Here is a 22,095-nt window from a genome sequence, read left to right as displayed (position 1 = left end):
CATTGTGAATCACAGGTTGTGTTGTGTTGTTCCATTAGTATTTCTCCAGGGGAGGGCAGCCACGAGCCTTGGATATCCAGGTTAGACTGCAAACATTGGTAGACACAATTCAGTTTTATTCATAAGACTGAGGCACATTTAATTTTGAAAAAGGTCCAGGGCATTGATGCAGAACTTCACAAGAGAATAGACCTGAAACACAGACCCAGTTACAGAAGAGAGTCCTGAACGTCGGGTTATGAATAAAGTGCTTTATAATTAAATCTTGGTATAGCTTGTAGTTTTTACAATTTGGGTTAGGCAGTAGTTATCGTTACAGAAGCTGCTTGAATTGAACCGGCAATACTCTTCTGGATAGAAGGTGGCATAATTAACTCTTAAAAGGAAAACAGTAGTATGTTATTGTTGATGTTGAACGAAATGCTGTTTTTCAAGGCCTGATGGAGATAAAAATGGAGCGAGAGTTCTCAGCAGCACTCTTCTTTACCTAAAGGTATGCTGCCTAAATCCCCTAAAGGCTTTCATGGCTGGAGGCCAGAACCCTCTCAGCTCCGCTTAATCATCTTTACAGCCTAAATAAACAAGAGCATGAATCTGATGTTTTAATGCATTATCTATTTCCTCTTGGGATGGCTGATAAGGAAAGGTCTCACCGTTTTGATTTATCTTTTGTTCATCAGATGATTTAATATTGGGAGATAGGTGAGGAGAGCAGTCCCTGTTGGTCAGGAAATGTGTTTTTTTTTCTGAATTGTATATTGCTGAGGGAAAGTAAAATGATGAACAAAGTATTCAAACTCTAATCATGGCGGATGGCTGTTCACCAATGTGTTTGTTTCTGCTTGAGGTTTCTGTCTGTTAAAAGGAAGTTTTACCTTTCCACCTTTGCCAAGTGCTGGTTCACTGTGGGTTGATGTCAGGTCTCCGTACAGTATGTAAACTGCCATGAGACAACTCTTATTAGGATGTGGTGTTGATATATAAATTCATTTTGATTGATCCATTGACATGGCTTGTGAGTGCAGACAGAGCAAGATATTGTTCGAGTTTCTTGTGAATTAACACCAAAGAGCAGATGCTCATTTCAATCAGTTCTCCTTGTGTCCTGACAAACTCCTGAAGCTCGCTGTAGCCTCTTCAGTTCGTAAAAGGCAAATAAAAAGTGACAGCGAATAATAGACCGTCGCTGTCTGTCTGTTAACATCAGCGAGATGTTTAAGCAGAAAACTGATAATGCATGGATAGCCTTCACGGCGGCTGCCCCCATAACTTGTTCATTTACATTCCCTTTCATTGCAAATACCAACAATGGCTATATGATGAGAATATTGTTATAACCAGAGCCTCATTTGCACATCATACACATGCCAGCCAAGTATATCTCAAAGTGCATCTCATGCTTATCTAACTGAGAACAGACTGATTTCTTGCCACTTGAATATTCAGATTCTCAATTCCCAGCACACACCATAGAGGGGAAAAAAAAGATAAAACACACACCTTAAAGATCATTAGCAAATAATATTTGGGGATTCGTGAAGAAAAACAGCGTTAAACACTTGTTTAATAATTCATACTATAAACAAGAAAGTCTCCCACTTCCTTAATAATTTAGACGTAAGCTAATGTTGATTTATTCAGGAAGGTCTCCGCCACCAGCAGCGCCTGCAGTGCCCAAATTTGAATTAAAGTAGGACAGTAGCAGGCGAGTCTGTAATAACATTTGTATAATTTTATTATTGCTCTGGGCTCAGTTCATTTCCTCCTCCAGTAGCTGCGTGAAATTGTTTGATTCTGGAAACTGCCTTGAGTCTGCGGCTCTGGGGTTGGAGGGTGGTACAGGAACAGGAAGGCATGCGACACTCTCTCTCTCTCTCTCCCTGTCTGATGCTGTCAACACACACACTCAGATCCACATACACACACACAGATAGAGAGAGAGAGAGAGAGATAAATAACTTTGTTATTCTGGGTTTGGTAATACTGTTACATTGGCTCACTTAATAACTCAAGCTGTCTTGAGAATATGATTGATATTCTCACTCACCTTGTCACTTATGATGAATATTTTACTGCGTTTATGTGAGAGAGCGAGGGAGCAGAATAACTCATTCATTACATTATCAGATCATATAAATGTGCGAGTTTGTGTTTACGTCTTTTTCCTGCAGAGGCGTCGCCATTTCTCATTTGTATTAGTCAAAGAAAGTACATTTCAATGCTCCTCTGACAACTGTTTGATTGTAAAGAAGCAGATTTTTTTTAAATTATATTAAAATATTTCATTTAATGTTACCAATGAGGAAGAATTCCACTTGATGATAATATGAATGTTTGTTTAGCTACAAAGTCTTATCTTCTGATTTCTACTTTGTTCTTTTACTGTACTTTGATTTGTTCCCCAGTGATAGGACAATCATTTCCAAATTATTAATCTACAAAACTCTGATTACTCTAACACAAACAATCAAGTTTGGGGGGTATTAGCTCATGTAACACACACCTGAGACCCTGGTGGCTTTGACACAGGAAGGGGGGGGTGGAGAAGTTCTGATTGGTTTCCTCGGGGCTCTGCTTCCTAACTTCCCACTGCACACATTCCCTCACTCCTCCTCCTCCTCCCCCCCCCCCCCCCCCCCCCCGCCCCCCCCTTCAATTCCTTTATGCAGAGCAGCCCAAACTGCAGTTTGATGAAACACATTTGTTTGACTTAACTCTTGCCGTGCCATCACAGGCTGAATCTCCGAGGCCTGTCGGTGTAATGTGGCCCAAAAGCAATCGGGTTAATGAGAGGATATATGTACAAGTGTGGGACTTGTCCGGAGGAGCTGTTTTCCATTTGGGTTTGGTCTGCTTGTGTTATTAGGGAAACCTTTATTATTGTTGCCCTCTAGTGGGAACCATATAATAGGATTACATTTTATTAGAGCCTCCCAGCATTACCCAAGCAGCCCCCTCCTCTTGTCTCTCTTCCCCTCTTAGTTGTGACACCGATTCCTCCGTCCACAGTGGGTGGGAAACGTGCATTTTTGGGGGGCTGAAAGTGCAGACAAAAAAAAGGGGCATCCTTGTATTTCCTTAGTTACAGAAAAGTGACATGTCACTAACAAACGTTGACATTTACTGACCTGACCGGGACTGAAACTGTGAACCTGCTGACTAGACTTAGTCATGTGTGCCTTTTGTACTTTGTAACCTGTGATAACCCTGATAGAACAGTGAGAAATTCATGTACATGCAAACTACAAATATTGCCTTGTGGAAGTTTCTGGAGTAGTGCATGAACAAAACACAAGTAATCCCAGGGTTGTTCATCTTTACTGGTCACACAATTCGGCAACGATTATCCTGTAAACGATTCCATTCCATTCAATATCACGATGCATTTTCTCAACTTTCCATATTACTGCAAGCTGTCACATCAATATGAACTCCCCTTTTACTATTTAGAAAGTGCATTAGAAGTCAATGTAAACAACATCTACGTCCTTATATTGTAAAGCAAAATAAAGAAATAATATAGGTCCAGCCGCAGCCAGAAAATCTACAAGAAATGTCAGTACAAGGGTTGGAAATAGTTTTTTTTTTTTTACAATTCTACAATTCACTTAGCAGATGCTGATGTACATCAGAGAGTAAGAACAACACAAGCAAGGATCTACAAAAAGAGGAAACATTTTTTACAACCTCCAACTGTGGCTGCTGGATACAAAAATTCACTAGCCACTCTTTTTTTTTTACCAGCCACTTTATTTTTTATCAGCAGCATTATGTACTGACATATAATATTTCAATCAAGGCTTATAGTATTCAAGTAAGAGGCTATTTTATGAAGGGTAATGTTTCAAATATTTTAAAAAATACCAGCATGCCCCTTGTCTCGCTCATCAACAGAAAAATGTTTATTGAAGTTATTTTAGTTATTGCTGCTATGTCTTCTAAGAATGATTTAGCTGCAAGTAAACCTGAGAGGCAAGATACTCAATTCATTGTTTTAAAAGTATACAAACTTTTATGAGGAGAGTCATCACAATCATAAAGGTTTCTGCTGGAAAGTCTGAGTTTCATTTTGGGATCACGCATAATCTCATGTTCACGCTTGAAAACTGCCCCCTCCATTCCTCATGTGGGGTTTGAAGTTTTGTTACTCTGCTGCGTTTTTATTTCAGAAGTCTGAGTTTTGATAAGTTGCTACAGCTGAAAACACCCCATTTCCTGATATAAATGTTTCACAATAAAAGCAATGACATATAGGCCCAGAACTTTTATTGTGAAGAACTTAGAATCAGAATAAGAATGTGTTTATCATTGAATTAACTGAGCTTTTGCGGAGCTACACTTAGCAGTGATTTTTGATAACGCTACGGGGAGTATTTTATGATGCGTTCCATTTAACTGGGAAGTCGAATGTCAGAGCTGGAAACGGCGTCATACCCAAGTTGACCGCATTCCAGTTACAACTTCAAAACAAGTTGGAAAAGCAACATGGACGCTTCCAGGAGTGCTTTTGTTGTATTAGCTAATATCAGGCTTTAAAAACCCACTATGTGACAGTTTACACTCGAACGCAATATAAAAACCATGTCCACAGATAGAACTTGCACAATTCTATCAGTGTGATTGGCTTGATTTACACAAAAACAAGACTAAGTTGCTCATGAACACTATAATGTACAGCTTATGGTGCATTCTATTTGATCTCAGAAGTTGGAAATTATGAGATGTCATCCGATAGCCCCTTGAAGTCAGAACCCCGACCTGGAAACTCAGAGGAACTTCAGTAACCCTAAGCTTGAAATCCAACATGGCTGCTCCATGCATCAACAATAAATTAAAAGTAAACATAACAAAGGTACTCCTGGAAGTATCCATGTTGCTTTTCGGACTTGTAACCAACTTGTTACTGGAATGTCGTTAACTCAGGTGTGACTCAACTCCGACATCTGACTTCAGAGATCAAATGGAACGCACCATTACTGCTGCTCATTTGACTACAGGCCACTGCCAGCTTTTGATCCTCTTGACACTACACAAAAACAGAGGATGCTAATCTCCAACCCTGGTCAGAATGTACAATGAAGTTCTGTCACTGCATCGATGCAACATCGTCCACGTCAGCGTTGCGATTTTTTCAACACCCCTATTAAGTTACCTGTGCTTGATTGTTGTTCTGATGGTCTCAGCCAAAAATAATAATAACAACTCCACTTACCCATTTTCACCTCATGACTCTTCTTCCTACACATTTTCCTTTGCAGTAAACCACACAAAAGCCACCTACACTCTCAGTTAACTGTAAAAAATGTTGCTCTTTCTTTTCCTTGTTTTTAGTTGTAATTGTGGCCCTTTTGTTTCCACCTTTTTTTGTTGTTGTTGTTTTGGACAAACCACAATGTGTCTACTATCATATTTCATCTACAATATTGTTAATGTTTAGTCTTTTTGATTAATTTCTGGTGGTACAACTTGGACTAAATCGTAGCTATGGAGTCATTCTCTAGAGCTGATTTTCATTGTGCCAAAGATAATATTTGATGAACAGTTCTGGCCTAAAACTGTGCAGCCCTGCAGGGCAGATTGAGTCAGGCTCTGGAGCAGCTTCAGCACTTTGCCTTCTGCATCCCACTCCCTTACATAACCACAGGCCATAACAGGGTGTGGTGAGTACAGCAGCAGTTGTAAACACGGTGTGAGGCTAAACTAACATCTCTTTTATACTGCATTATAACTGCTTTGTATAGAGGCCAATGTCCGTCTGTAGGCTATAGGTGAAATGGTTGTTAGCATGGTTTAGCTACTTAAATGTTAACTCCTAAATAGGAATGAGAAACGTTATTCAGCAAGGTAGTATATTTGCTATGATATGTTTAAGTACATTTTCAGATGCCAAAAATCATTTTTAGTCTTTTACTTAGTGTTTGAACTGTGTCACATTCCAGTGTTTAAGTAAGAGAGCATCTTTAGCTTTACAGCCTTTAGTCCAACAAGTGCCAAGTTCAGGTAATGCTAAATGCTATCTAAAAGCGACGAAAGTAGAGTTATAAAGTTGGCAAACAGAAACATGTAGCACACATTTGCTAATATTAGCAGAAATTACACAACATTTGCTCACATTAGACGATATAAACTAAAATTGCCTGACATGAGCCCAACCCAACCCAACACAAGCTACAGCTCATATCAGACCAAGTTAGCCGTAGTTAGTTAGCCTATTGTCTCGCAATTTTATGTGTGTATTTGAAAGGAGAAGAACGTTTCTGTTTAATGAAGTGGTTTTTTTTTAATAATTGTATTTGTAACAGAAAAGGTACATAGGCGTCAAGGCGTTTTGTTTTTAAAATTGCGAGCAAGTAAATCTCGCTTTCCAACATCCTTCCCTCCTTTCTCCCATGTATGCATTTATAACCACATGATGTCATTCAGGCCAAGAGGTTTGTGTTTGAGTCAAACTCACATCTGCAACCAATCTGGATAATTTGTCCAACGAAATCTGGTGCAACCAACTCAAGCTTGCCTGTTGTAGCTGCCATGGCATTCAGGGTCTAGATCCAAGAGAAATACAGCTTTTCAACACAACACATATTTACAACCATAATCTAATGCATTTTTTGAATAATACAGTGAGATGATCTTCATGAACAGGCTCCATTTTTGAGGAAAATGGAGCCTGTTGTTCTTTATTCACTAGTTTCTCAGACTAATGGCATAAAAATGTGCAAGTGTGCGTGCGTGTGTGTGTGTATGATGAGAGCTGAGGGTTTGGGGTATCCTGTGCCAGCCAGTAAGCTCTGGGGCAAATAACTTAATTGTAACACTTTAATCCTGTGTTTGTTTTCCTGTGGGACATGCTGGTCAAAAAGTGGAAAGTTTAATGGTTCCTGGATCGGATCTGACTCTTTTGATGAAGAGAACTGGAAAATGATTTTGTTTGTATACTTTATCCATCAGTCACTGGTCCCCTGACATGACACTCTTATTCCACTGTTGCTTGAAGTTTAAAACAAACTTGGATTCAGTTTTCTCCCTGGATGAACTTTAAAATAAAATCGACTGTTTGTAAATATTTGCTTAAAATGGATGAGTTCTCTGTACTCTTCTAGTGTTCTCCTGCTTTAAACTTGTATACTGTTACAATATCATAGCCAAGTTGGTTTGCTTCCATAGCTGCTGTTCCGCGCTTTCAACAGTAGGAGGGGCAAGAGCAGACATTTCTGATTTATTCCATAGTGTGGATGCTATGGCGTGAGGACAACTACTGAGAGTGTAGAGAAAAACTGTCAATTCTAAGTCCAGATGTGCACAAAACAGCACTATTGACTCAGACAGAATAATTGTATGTTCACATGAAGGAATTTTACAAAAAGGAAACACTTTGAACGTGTTTTCCCTTTGCAGACTGCATCCCCAAAGTGAATCTAAAAGCCTCAGAAGTGCCTCAATCTTCCTGAAATCATGCATGGTTGAACATTTGAAATGAGCTCGCGCATCAGCCTCGGGCATTGATTCAGACTTGATTGGGGCAAGGCAAGCTGCAAGTGCTTATTTATACAACTACGTCATTTGGATGCTGTCCAAAGGGAAGAAAGATGCTGAGAAGATTAGCAAAGGGGAGAAACTACAGAGTGAGAATTTCATTAAGCGCACTGCATTAATTGAATAAGTTGATTCCAGGCTAATCAACAAGTTGCAATGTGCACATGCAGCGTGTTAAAGTCGCAAGAAGAGTAGTTAGGTTAGATGTTTCAGAGGTTAGGAGTAAAAAAAAAAATCAAAAAAAAAAAAATCAAAGGACTCCTCCAACAATCTATATAATTATCATCATCTGCTGCTTTTCCTCCCTGGCAAAGAAACACTCCATCCATTTGTAGCAATCGCCCGGGGGAACGTTACATCAAAACTAATCATAACGATTAAAATCAGCTCCTCTGCGAGAGAGAGGCAAGAGGCAAGTTGGAGGCAGGAGCAGTGAGGGTGTTGTAAATGCAGAAAAAAAAAAAAGAAAGAGATTTCTTTATTTGATTTTATAAAAACATAAACTCTGCAAAGACTCCGGCAGTGCTGCTGCTGTGATCTGTTCCCTTGCTCGGAGTTTTATTCCGCAGATTGGTTTAGACTGGGGCAGAGACATGAGCTAATTGTATCCTGATCTTTGCCTTGAGGGGTTTCGGAGCCCTGGAGCAAGTATTCTCTGTATTTTGTTCTGTCTACCTTAGCCAAGCTATTGCATTTCTCACTGGTGTAGGAAGAGAAGCGGATCGGGCGCCAAATCGGAGGGAAAAGGTGCCTAAAAAGATACTTTATGCCGCTCCATGTATCAGGTAAGCGGAGATTTATTTCGTTTGCTTTTATTTCCGTGGCTGGATGGACTGGGACATTGAGGCGCAGCAGCTTTTACGCATGTGCCAAGCGATTCAAGCGGTACAGTTCTTTAAAAATGTTTAACCACTTCCTGGTTTTTGTTCTGTAGTTACTGTACTAATGTTTGCGCGTGGGTATGATTACACGAAGCTTTTTGGTGCGTCTGATCGAAACAAGAAGCGGATTTGTCTGCGATCTTGTCGAGCAAACGCTTTACTTGTCCACCGTGTGAATTCGCTCCTGGGCGCGTTTCAGCTGCGACCACATCGCCGTCCCCGGGTCTCTGTTGCTGTGTAAACTTGCTCTTAACTTACTCCAACCCACGTTTCTCCTCACTATGTAGGTTTTTTTTTTATACGAGTTTTGTCGTGAAGCAGTCATTTTCCCTGCTGGCTGCCCTAGATCTTCTAATGAAAGACGCCATTGTGGAGTAATTTTGCCGCAGGCGTTTTTCGTATTCCGAAAGACAGGATGTACCTTTTACTCACGTCAGTGCAGAATCTGTGAATCATCCTTTAATACAAGCCTTAGCCGTGTTAAGAGATTCACATTTATGCAAAACGAAGACGAAAATGGGAGCTTATTTCGTCCTCTCTACTCTCCGTTGGCTTTCCGGCAACGCCGTGCGTAAACCACTCCAAGGTCCGGAAGCGAATCGGCAAATATAGTTTTGTAAGTCATAATGTAGCCCTTATTTGTCCATTGGGACATGTACTGCTTAAATAAACACGCATTAATCCTCATAAAGTTTCTACTTGAATCCACCCTGAGCATGAAATGGAGCATTAGATTACTTAAAGATTCTTCACTGCACAGCGGGGAGGACGAGACTTTCAATGATTTATTAAGAGTAACAATAAGATGTCAAAGCCCTCTTTGTTCAGCCAACATCATGTTTCACCAGTTTGAGAGGGTTTGAGAATAACCAGAATGACATTGCGAGATTGAGATGTTGGGTTGTCTGGACTGGTCACTTGATGGCGCTGTATTAACAAAAGCGTACTACTACAGCTTCAGCACAGCATCTGAACATCTGTTCCCCAGTCTAACTGCACTTCTTATCACTCTGGTCTGCTAAAAGACACATGTTTAAAATGCAAGAAAGTGAGTTCATGTTAAACTCGTTAAACATCACCATAAGTTCAAAGTAAGTGGAGCTTTATTTGCCCAGCGGTAGCTTCATGCAGTAGATTACTGTTGTAATAGTTCAGTGGCTCTGACACTCCTGTAACCTGGGACAGTTTGGCCTGTGTCCACAACACTGATCACATTTCCTTCTTTATGATGTCATAATGCTACATTAGATCCACAATGAATGACTCTACTCTGTAGAAAAAAACTCAAGCAGTTCTATGTGTTATGTTCTGCCAGCAACACTTGGATGTAAAATCTCAAACTTTGCATCAGCTCAGATTGTTTTTGAACTCTTTTTTTGGATAGTTTCAGCGTTATAGTGCTGTTTATTCTTGGACACAGATTTGATAACCATGCCCCCCCTCCCCCCCAAAAAAATAATAAACATTTTCTATTACTTAAGAAGAAAAAAAGCCAGGTTTTATTTCCTCTGGAAATTTTGTTCCTGTAAACCTATTCTTGCTTTAAGGAAATAAGCTTTTACTCTGAATATTTTTCAAACTTGCTAACTTAGAAAAGGGTCGATACTGTGGAATCTGAAGAAATACATTCAGCTCAATGTATGAAGTACAATTAATGCAAACCAAAGGTAATGTTGCACTCAATATATATAAATATCTGAACTTCAAAAAAGACGTTATAACCTGACTCAGACTGCATGTCAACTTGTTGTGAGAGATTAAAACAAGAAAATATTGATGACATTTCTTAAGTTTCACCCAAATACTTAATATTCACAAACAACTGTAGATACACCTGTGCAGACCCCCAGCCCTCAATATTAACCCTGGATGTCCAGTAACTCACACAACAGTCTCACAGTGACTGAAGTTAACCTTAACTCTGTGGACATTTGTATCAAATGGCCGTGGGCAAGGAAGCAGAGACAACCCATCCAGATTATGTAAATACCAGTCTGCCAGCCTCCAACTGAATGTTAATGCTCTGATCTGAAATGCTAATCGTGTCTTCTGCGATATTTCGAAACAGTGCATGCAGAGCTGCATTGTGGGATGGAAAAAATGAACGCCATAGTTTGTTGTTGATGTTGAGCCCAGCGGGACCTTTGATTATTACGAAGCAGACAGGTACTTGTTCCCGGAGCTTTAGGAGCATTTTTTGGAGTATTAGATTACTAATCATGTAAACAGAGCTACAGTGTGTGTTCGTTGAGATAAAGAAGATAGTTTTGCACAAAGTGCCTTGAAATACTTAATACCAGGAATGGAAAATAACAAGAGCAACCCAAGTAGTTTGATGCATCGTGCCTGTTTCAGATTTGTATGTGCATACTGTGGTGCAACACAATTATACAAAATGGTAAAACAAGCAAATTCCTGAATCACTTATACATTTCAGCTTGTTTCACAAAAGGCTGGAAACTTTGGGAACATGGCTCTACAAACAACTATACACAGGAGACTTTTTTTATTTCTTTTTTTTTGTTTGTTTTTAGCTTTGTGCCAGATTCAAAGTGCAACAGGTAGAAAAACACTGTTGTGGAAGATGTGATGTGAATATCTGCAGCTGATTGTTGATGAATTATGAGAATGTTGTGAGCTTTGACCTTGTCCTCAAGATAAAGAGTACAAGAAATAACTTTAAAAGGCGCGCATACATGTATCTTAACTTCCAACAACTCGGAGTGATTTTGTGATAAAGGCTAGGAGCTGTTTTACCCCCATCCACCACCCACCCACCAACCCAGCCAGCCACTAGTTCTCTTTCACCCTCTCTTCTCTCTCCCCTGCAATTTTCCATAATGCCTCACAGATTTTACACTCAATCCACCTTTGCGATGACAAGGCTTTGAGGAAATCCAATTCCACCAAGCTGTTTTCAGAACTTACTCTCCACAGGCACACACACAGACACGCACACACACAGCACCATCTCCACAAATTAGTCAGGGAACAAATTACCTGCATTCTGAGTGTGATCCCACGCACTTTGCCGGCTGCCTTACACAGGTCCCCTTTTGAAGAGCAGCCATGTGATTTCTCTCTCTCTCGTGCCCCGCAGGCCCCTTTGCCTTCTGCGAGGGATTCTGGAGTTGAATTTTAAAACTATGTATGGCTGCTGCCTGCGCTTATCAGCGCGTGCACAAGCGGCATGCAAATCAGACCAGGATCACACACCGCATTGGAGGCCTGCACTCAAAGGCAAGCTTAATTGCTAATTGGGTATCTAGGTGTGAAACTCACACTGCCAATGAGAAGCAGGAGTGTGGATGTTTTAAGGCCAGTGGTTGAACTAATTAATTTTAATCGGAATGTTATTAAAATTTGTGGATTCCCTGCATTTTCTGTGCAAAGAAAAAAAAAACAGCCCAGGAGAGTGCTGTTGTAGGAGTTTGAACAGCAATTGGACATGTTGTGGTGCGGTTTTCTACTCTGTGGTGTCATCAGTGTGGTGGCTTTTGAAAAACTCATGTGGTCATTGGTGGTTGTTTCTACACTCTGCAGCAATCACATAGTTACTCTGATATCTGCCGAGAGCAATATCGAGAAAAACTAATCAACAAGATGTTTTATGTCCTCTTTTGTGAGGTGACTCATGCATGGTCCCATTCCCCTTTGATGTTTTTGCACATATATCACACTTTATATCAGTTATTATTATCAGTGTATAATGTGATATGAGAAGTTTAAGTAATGCATGAGGGCAAATGCTGTTAATGATTGCAGCCATTTTGATGAGCAGGTGCTAAAGAGTGAAGTGTGTGTGTGTGTGTGTGTGTGTGTGTGTGTGTGTGTGTGTGTGTGTGTGTGTGTGTGTGTGTGTGTGTGTGTGCGTGCGTGTGCGTGTGTGTGTGGGTGGGTGGAGGATATTAAGGGGCCATTTATGCCCAGGTGGATGAGTGGGTTGGTCACCGTTTGGGTCCTTTCACTGAACTTTGTGGGTTCTGTTATTTAGAAGGAGCGTGTGATCAAATCTGCTGCTGAACAATGAGCATCTGGAGCAGTGTGACTTCGTGTGCAAACATTGCTCCTAAAGGGCAAAGGCCAGATGTGACAGGTCCAGATGTGCGCCTGGACCCCGAGTCGACAACGAGATGATCATTTTTTATGCCAGGCAGGATTAGTATTATTCTGAAAATGCGACACTCATACCTGCCACTGAAACAGCGACAGCCCAGAAGACCCTCGGGCGCTACAATGCTAATGTTGTCGGGGGCTTTGACTTCTCCCAGCCATTGCAAAGACGCTGCTCCGTGTGACAGCCACGGCGCCGCTCTTCCCCCGGTGCTCGCTTTTCACGCCTCTCCACATTTGGCAGGTGTGTGTTGGTGTCAAAATAAAGAAGAGAGACCGACCGCGTCCTATCTGCACACCTTCAAGTCTGCGCCGTAATGGACGAAACGGACATCATGGACTTAACGCATCAGAAAGCGAGGAAGCGACCGCGTCCAATCAGTTCCGTGGATGAGTCGGTGCACGCGTCGCTCAAGCGGCTCCCGATCCGAGCGGCGGAGTGCAGGGAGCCCTCTTCACTCATGTTCTCAGTCCGAGGAGAGCCGATGCCCGCTGCGTCTCTCAAGCAGAATGACCACTCGCTGACATCCTCTCCAAACACAGTGATGCCGGCGCAGGTAAACGCGTAAAGTCCGATTTTATCTGAGAAAGGAGAGAGAACCGACAGTTAGTGTGGGGTCGAGCTGTCACTCCTGCTGGATGAGCGCAGTGACAGACACTTAGGTTTTGTCGAATGTTCAGTGGGTATATGTCCGGAGATGTCACGTTTTTGTTAGCATTACGCACGCACAATCCTCTATTTAATTTGGTTAATCCACACTTTGGATGCACGTATGATGGTTCGATCTGCAGGTATTGTCAGTGATTGTGATGTTGCACACACACAAACACACACTTCCTTTTTCTCCCATCTTTTCTCTGGGTGTGAAACTTTTTGGAGGGTTCAAGTCATTTTCTTCTGAGAGCTCTCACAAATTGTCTGCTAATGGTGTTTGTAGGTTAACAGGAGACAATTTCTCCAAATCCTATTACAGTATTCAAATCAAGAGTCATTATTGCTCATTTTCCAAGACTGTGAGATTGATGCTTCAAATTAATTTGGTTTTGGAGATTATGGCCCACAGGAGTGGATGCTTGTGGATTGTGGCAACATTCAGGTCAAGGTCAGGCTGCTCCAACTTGCAGAGAAGAAAAATCTTTCTTTTCACTCCTGACTGAAGAGTGTGTTAGGTTACAGAAATGTGAAAATTGTTGTTTCTTTCTTCTTTTTTCATCTTTTTATTTATTTATTTATTTTTACACAGAAGTGAATTTTCTAAATCTCATTTTTTAACTCCCTTGTGGTTGCAAAGCTGTATTCACATCTTGATCTGAAGAAGAAAAACAGAAATCAAGATATCTTCCTAACTTACCTTCCTGGGTTGTAATTATTTCTCCCTCTATTTTGCCTTACAGGATCATCGCTCCAGTATGTCCAGGCCCATGATCACACGGTCGCCAGTGTCTCCCTTAAGTAACCAGGGCATCCCCACACCTGCACAGCTCACCAAGTCCAATGCTCCTGTGCACATTGATGTGGGCGGACACATGTACACCAGCAGTCTGGCCACATTAACAAAATTCCCAGAATCCCGGTGAGTCAACTCTAACATTCGTTTGTAGTTTACGTTTTAGCTGCAGATATAGTTGTTTTTTGTTTTTTTTTTCAATAAAAATGTTTTTTTTTTTTTGTATTTTGCGCATAAAAGAAAGGGAGGATTTGTAGAAGATTTGGTTTCTGTACAAGTCAGATGTGTTTATCAGCAACAGAATGTTAAACAAATGTCACATCTCTTCAAATCACAAAAATATCTTGTGGATGTATTTGGCGGAGAAAGTGAGTTTGGTTTTAAAAGTTTACTCTTTTTTTAAAGGATGCACTATCAGATGCTTTTGGTTCATCAAAAAAGCCCAGAGTTATTTTTGAGTGGTAAACAATTTGCAGGAGCTTCGAGTGCAGAATGCAGAGCACAGACAAAGGCAACTTGGTTATTCTGACAGATGTCACAGCAGCAGTAAAGGGCCAAAGGGCATGGGGCCATCTGGATGCCGGAAGGCTGAACTGTCGCCCTGAGCCTGAGGCCCGAGGGTGACTGGCACCCTGCCTCAGGCAACCAACTACCAGCTGGCCCTGACCTTCTCAGACCACCTCTGCTTTTCAATTCTTTCTTTCTTTCTTTCTTTCTTTCAATGTGTGCATATCTGTGCGAAGGTGTAAAAAAACCTTTCAGAGCCTGTGAGTGAGTCACATCCCTCTGCACATGCTCTTGCTTCACTGTATAATTTCTCCCTCTCTCTCTCTCTCTCTCTCATTTTTTCCACCTCACTTGACAAGGTGCCAGAAACAGAAACTCAATAGCTCAAGACAAACTTTAGCATGCACAAATACAAATATATAAGATTGCTAATGTTGTCATGTTGTCACCCTCCCTCCCTCCCTCCCTGCCTCCCTCTCCGCCTCCCTCTCCCCTCTCTGCGGGTAGAATCGGTCGTCTCTTTGATGGCACAGAGCCCATAGTCCTGGACAGCCTGAAGCAGCACTATTTCATTGACAGGGATGGACACATGTTCCGCTACATCCTCAACTTCCTCAGGACGTCCAAGCTCCTCATTCCAGACGACTTCAAAGTGAGTGCATGTCCATCCCAGAAACTGTAAAGTCCTATCAGCCAGTCAGCAACTCAGCACACACAATGAATGCTAAAGCCGGGGTATGCCTTTGGTCACTGGACCTCCAAAAAATAAACGGTTCCCATGCTGGAGACTAAATATGAGAGCAAACAAAGCTCAATCATTATGCATGTACTCATCACGAGGTTAAGCTTGATCCCCTCCAGCTTCTAGCTGCTGCAGATGCTTTGGAGATATGTCAGGAGAGCAATCATTTTGCATCAGGACAAATAAATAAATCTTGTGGCGCCACATTTCTTCAGAGCTCTCTATTCCCATGCCAAGTGTCCATCCAGGGTGAGTCTCACTGTATGTGACACGTTAGAATTCCCCCTTTTTTTACTTTATGTGTCATTAAGTCAGTAATTACTTAACTAGCCCCAGGAGAAAACAAATCCTACATTATCTGATGGACTGTCCACACTGTGACTCAATCAGTGGAAAGTATGTCAGCTAAAAAAGGCAAAGACAAAAGAAAGGCTCAAGTTCAAGCTGAGGCCACATTCACATTTAGTTGATTTTTATTTTTTTTTTCTTAGAGGAGCAAAAAGGAGAAAAACTGGGATGTGTTGCGTTTCAGGCCCTGCAGTCCTGCGGGTAAAGGATCTGCTCCTCTACCCCACACAGCCCTGTGTTACATGTCGCACTACATCTCCTCCACTCAGATTTTTTTTCTAATTATTGCTGAATAGTGTCTTCGCTGTGGTTTATTGCTTGTTCATGCAGAACAGTGGTTTTCAGACTTCTTTGTTGTTGTGTTTCTATTCAGGATCGGCATAAGAAGGAAATCACAACTTGTAACTGATTCTGTTTATAGATATTTTGCGCTCTAGTATTGGAGAAATGTGTTTTCTGCTTCATTAAGCTGCTAACTTTTTACAACTCAGCCCAGCCTACCTAAAAAATACAAGACTTATATTCATACGGTAAATATTAATGGTAAATGTTTTCTGTTGGATTTTTTATGTTTAAAAAAGGAACAGGAGAGATTTTTTAGCCAAGTTGATTTCATTTGCATGTGAGTAGCTGTTAATAAAAACATAATCCATACAAACAAGAGTGTTTATCTTACATATTTTATATATTTTGTATCACATATTCCAAAGTATTTTGGATGTTTTCAGATTATTACAGTGCTGAATTTTAGAACCAGCAGGAGTCACATGATGTTCTCCCCTATATATTGAAATTATACTGCATGCTTCTTTAAAACAATACAGTTTGTATGCTATACCTGTACAAAATATAAATATTATAAATAGATATTACCGCATTGATATGGTCAAATGTTAAAGGGTAACTGGGCTCATTTTAGCTACCCTTGAAGTATTATTTTGACATTGGCTTTACTTATTAGGGGGCATTAGAGATGTTTGACATCACATCATCAGTATCTTAAACCTGTAGGCCTTATTATGAAGCACTTGCTTTGATGATGAGAACTGAGGCTTGAAAAGCTGATCAAGTTGAACTCACATTAACATAACCACCATAACATCAACATCTTTAAAATGTTCGACCAAATTTGCCATGTTTAAAAAAGTAAATAAATGTGATCCTCCTCCTGTAGGATTACAGTCTGTTGTACGAGGAGGCACGGTACTTCCAGCTGCAGCCAATGCTGGCCGAGCTGGAGCGCTGGCGTCAGGACCAGGAGCTGAGCCGGGTGTCCCGCCCCTGCGAGTGTTTGGTAGTACGCGTGGCTCCTGACCTGGGCGAGAGGATCACACTCAGCGGAGACAAGGCCCTGATTGAAGACGTGTTTCCGGAAATCGGCGACGTCATGTGCAACTCTGTCAATGCCGGCTGGAACCACGACTCCACGCACGTTATCCGCTTCCCTCTGAACGGATACTGCCACCTCAACTCTGTTCAGGTATTGAGAACAGCTGTATCTTCATTTTGTCATTTTAGCCCTCAAAACCTTCGAACACTCAATCTTTTCTATTCATTTCCTTTCTATTGAACACACAACAAGTTAACCAAGGTGACCATGTGTTCATTCAGCCTTTTTATCTGCTCTAATACTGTAGATATTTTACTGATGTCAGATGTCAAAATCACTTTTTTAATCCAAACGAATCACGAGAACAGCCTCGCAGAAAAATGAGCCCTTTGATGAGTTCATCAAAGCATCAATTTAGAGAGCCATCATTACACAAGTCTACCACTATCTTTACTTTTCTGTGACCTGACCTGAATAATGATTTCAAGAAAATGCTGCAAAGCTGGAGGACGGACAGTTTTTAAAAAATCATGCATCTTGGAGCACTGAAAAAAAAACTGTACATTAAAGCAGAGTGTGGGCTTCAGGTCCAAGCTCCAGAAAAGCCATAGTCAATGGATTCATGGTGGATCTTAACTCTTTAAGTGGAAGATGGCTGAGTCTCAGGATCTTGATAAAAAAAGTCCTGTATGAGCAAAATATGAAAAACTCACTGACAGCAGGGGAACGTGCTCACTTTTAGGAGGCAATTAAAACAAAACTTAAGTAAACATTACCTGTTTAAGTGTCCTTAGGGGTCGCTGTATCAGTGTTCACTTTAAAGTGAAGAATAAAAAAAAAGAAAAAGTGTAAAACATTTATAAAACATCACGTAAGTAGCAGCAATTCATGTGAGTTCCATGCTCCCATTAAGCCAAGTAAGAAAAGTGATGCCACATGGCGTTATTTTTGTTGATCAAAGACATCCTTTATTATCGTCTGAATCAACCTGTTAGAGAAGTTTGGAGATTTCTGTTTTTTCACATGAAAATCTGTGACTTAGTATTTTCGACTTTCCAAATTGATGTACAAATAAGTTTCATTATACTCTTGATCTTGGCGTCACATTGACATGACTTTAAAGGATGTAATATTATCCTGATTTAGCAAAACAGCTTTGAGGATTGACCATATTTGTTAGACTATGATAAGATATTAAAAAGATAGCCTCTCCATACAGAAAATAAGTTTAAAATGTATTTTTTATCAGTATGTATTTGGCAATAGGGTATGCCTGTGATTATATATTGATATACCACTGATTCATTGATGGTAGAATCCTCAGATACGCGTCAATAAAAGATGGAAGAGAGGCATTTTTGAAAAGATTCACAATGATTTGGACCGTGTCTCCATTGGAGGAAGTCAAATCTCCATCTCCCTCCTAAAAAAACACACAAACAAACCCGCCTATGAAGTATGTGAGTCGTGGAGAGCAAGCAAGAGAGTGAGCATGCTCCCTGGCAGGTTGTCCCCAGGCTGGGCCCATAATCCTGTTTGGTTATTAAAGCACGCCGGCGGTGGATGCTGTATCTGCGGCTAATGGAGGCAGGGCGGGGGTTTTCAGAGAAGGAAGGGGGGGCAGAGAGAGCTGCCAGCAGTAGGGGGACCTTTGTAGTTTTGGCGGAGGCTTGGGCCTGAGGGCTGGGGGAGAAAGCGAGGGGAGAGGAGAGGAGGGGAGGAGGGTGGGTTTGCTGAGCAGTCCACACTGAGCCAAGTGGCAGAGAGAAAGCTTCACTGCTCCCCGGGGCCTCTTCGATGGAATGTGATCCTACAGGCCCCCCGGACACGTCTGTATATGTCTGCGAGGCTGCGTGATGAGGAACAGCTACACACACACACACGCTGACAAACACACGTATACAACCCTGAAACAATGAAAACGAGGCAAAACGAGAGGCTCTTGGTTTTGTGGAAGACTCATCCAAATTCCCGTCACAGGCCGTATGTTGCTGCAGCTCACTCCCAAAGCTGTTTCCAATGTTAGAATAACTTGGCTGCGTATAACTAGAAAAGTTGGGATACTTCTGTGCTTTCGAGTTTTGCAGAAGTACCACAAAGGTCAGAGGTTACGTTAGTTTCTTCAAATTATAGTTTCAAGGAACTAGTAAAACTCGGATTTGTCAGGCATCTCCTACACAAAGTCTGCTAAAGAAATATACGATACTAATGGTGCTTTTACCTCTGTAATTGTATCCTGACTTTCTTCTGACATCTTACAATTTTTCTCCTGTTCCTCCTCTCTCAGGTTTTAGAGCGTCTCCAGCAACGCGGCTTCGAAATCGCTGGCTCCTGTGGTGGAGGCGTGGACTCATCCCAATTCAGCGAGTACGTCCTGAGGAGGGAACTGAGGAGGTCAAATCAGCGAGGACCCAATTCAAACAGGATAAAGCAGGAGCAGCTGGATTAGAAACCTCCCAGGCAGCAGGAGGTGCTAGACTTTTTTCTGTGGCAGCCTAAATGCTTCGATGCTACAGAGCTCTGTGGACTCTGTTTTTTTTTTTCGTTTCCTTGTTAATGTTTTTGCTTTTTTGAACTTGAGAACCATCTAGAGAATTAAATAATGAGGTGCAACAGGAGATTTTTTTGCCATAAGAAGATACAGGACATTTGATAAGTTTGAGATTGCGAGGACATTTGTGATTGTCTAGCCCCCATAAGCCAATTTAAAAAGGATTTATATATGCTGGATCCCCAAACAAAGTTTGTTTTAAAACTTAGAACCTACATTAGGTTAAATATGACTTCTATTACACCCATATAAATTAAAAAGCCTTTCATTGCTGATGTAGTATATTGCAAAGCTCGTCATCAGTGAATGGATTTTGTGTCTCACTGGCAAATTGGAAAAGTCTGTTTTTACCCCTCGCTGTAAAAAAAAAAAGTCACTAATGTGTTGCTTACAGTACAGAATGTCTCAGTTGTCATGAATATGTTTTCAAAGCATCCTTTTTTTCACAATGAACATGATGTTGAATATTGTAATACCAATGAAGTGTTTTTTTTTACATTGATGGAAGTTATTTTATTAAATTAAACCTTAAAATATAGCTGAAAATACTATCAGAATTAAACACCATAGTCCATTCTATACACAGTAATACAATAATTTAGTAAGTCATAAATTCATTCCATTTGTCTCATTAGGGAGTTTGAACTACAAATCCCACAATGATTTAATTGGATCATAATATTCCTCTGAGTCATGACTTGTACTTTTTTTCATTGTATATGTGTGTTTTCTACATTAAATCTTTTTAAAGCACACTTGTTGTCTCAGACATGACTGAACAGATAAAAGCTTATTGTACTGCCCACTTCGAGATCACTTTTACTTGTAGCACATGTTGATATAAAGTTGGATATAAAGTATTTCTAAGATGACTGACCCACCTACGCTCCCTAGATTTGAGAAAAGAGGAATGTAGCAAAAAAAAGTGAAATAAATCTCAACTAAAGCTGTCATGGTGTCCGCTTCCTGTTTTCACATTGATATTGGGATTTTTCTGACATTCAAGCGTGTGAATACTTAAAATTTGAATTCACTGGATCTATCCAAGCTCTTAACATCTTTAAACATCCTTAATTTATTCAAGAAGTAAATTCTTTAACATTATGTAGTGGTTCTGTACCAGAGGTAAAACTACTTTACCAAGGCATTATTATACCTTGGAGGATTTGTGCTGGTGCATCATTGACTACATGGAGCATTCTTTACTTAGTTATATTGAATAGAACCGACTTATCCACGCAAGTCCTGTCAGTTGTGCTTCCACATATCCCTGCAGGGCCAAAATACAAAGTGAAATCCCACACGGAGCCCTGTCGTCTTGTCTTCATCCCTTTTGGCAGAATCTCCACTTTCTTTGGCTATCTACGGTTTATGCTATATGTCTCCCTTTCAGGCCTCTGTGCCCTAGATTCTCGTCGGGCTGACTGTTTTTCTCAGAGGCTAGAGGTGCAACTGAGAGTGGTACAGAGAGATGCTTTGCTTTAATCATAAAATCATACGTTCAGTGCCCATGTAATTAGCAAGGATTCATGGAGCAGGTATCAACATGGCAACACTCAGCTACAACTATTAGACTTTACAGACTCATACAACTGTTTTAGGTGAAATATAATTGATGTTTTATTTTTAAAATCAACATAAAACCAAATCAACAATAGTTAATCTGCATCGCAGCAATTACAATTGTAAAATTCTCCACAAATACTCGGTAAATTTGGGTGCTAGTTTAGCTCAGATGTTAGAGCATGGCACCCTGAAGAGGCTACGGTCCTCCAGGTTTGTCTCCCTGTCCTGATTCTCTCTCTCTCTTCACATTTCCTGTCTCTCTTTAGCTGTCCTATCAAAGACAGGCAATAAACAGTGAGATAACATTACTATTATTGGACAACCACATTGTTAGCTGTAAGCTAAAAGAGGTATTTATAAAGCACTACAACAAAGTGTCACCTTCATCAATTTACAAACAAACAGCTCTGCTTTAAAAAGTAATTTGTGCGCCTGTTTCTTTCGTTCACTACAAAAAATAAACGAACATGCTAGCTAGATTAAGATCTTTACATCCCCAAGTGTATCGCTCTTGATCTCAATAGCCAAAGATACTGTTTTAAAAATGGAAAGGCACTACCTAAAAAATATTTAAAACGTGTTATTTCAATTAGAAGCACACAGTTTAATATAAAGAAACTAAGCTCATTGACTTTCTTGCCATGTTTTCAATAAAGAGATTGATCTTAAACTCATAACTAACTTTGCCTTTAACTCTTTTTCTCCGTAATGAAACACCCACAACTCATCTCACTCCCTCCCACTTGAGCTCCTTCAAAGTATCACTTTCATATTCATATTTAAGACACAAATCTAAAGCTAGTTAGCCTAACTTCATTTAGAAAAAAACAAATTGTGTAGACGGTTTTATATTTTGATCATTGTATGGATTAAACGGAGAGGATATGGAATGGTAAAGGCATATTTCCCTACATCGAGAAAGTACCAAGCTAGCCTTTCTCCTTGTTTTTAGTCTCGTACTAAGCTAAGCAGCTACTTGCTCATGCATTATGTTGTACTGACATGGGGAGTATGAATGTTTGCGTTTAAATCTCAGAATGAAAGTAGTTAACCGTTTATACACGGCCGCCATGTTG

The 22,095-nt window shown here is 40.6% G+C and overlaps 1 protein-coding gene across 2 annotated transcripts; it reads left to right on the top strand.

Moving 5' to 3' along the window:
• The first annotated feature begins 7,934 nt into the window (after window positions 1-7,934).
• On the top strand, window positions 7,935-20,404 carry kctd1 (potassium channel tetramerization domain containing 1). 2 transcript variants are annotated; one of them, XM_020635468.3, is made up of 5 exons: window positions 7,935-8,318; window positions 13,923-14,101; window positions 14,990-15,134; window positions 16,747-17,052; window positions 19,190-20,404. In XM_020635468.3, the coding sequence occupies exons 1-5, from the start codon at window positions 8,310-8,312 to the stop codon at window positions 19,349-19,351; spliced, it is 801 nt and encodes a 266-aa protein (XP_020491124.1). In that variant the 5' UTR covers window positions 7,935-8,309; the 3' UTR covers window positions 19,352-20,404. The 2 variants fall into 2 exon arrangements, with proteins under 2 accessions (XP_020491124.1, XP_020491116.1); XM_020635460.3 differs by lacking the exon at window positions 7,935-8,318 and adding an exon at window positions 12,379-13,084.
• The last annotated feature ends 1,691 nt before the right edge of the window (window positions 20,405-22,095 follow it).

Source organism: Labrus bergylta, chromosome 4, assembly GCF_963930695.1.
Source record: "Labrus bergylta chromosome 4, fLabBer1.1, whole genome shotgun sequence".
Taxonomy (NCBI): domain Eukaryota; kingdom Metazoa; phylum Chordata; class Actinopteri; order Labriformes; family Labridae; genus Labrus; species Labrus bergylta.
The sequence above is the reverse complement of the archived record's forward strand: the minus strand, read 5'-3'. Positions and strand labels throughout refer to the sequence as shown.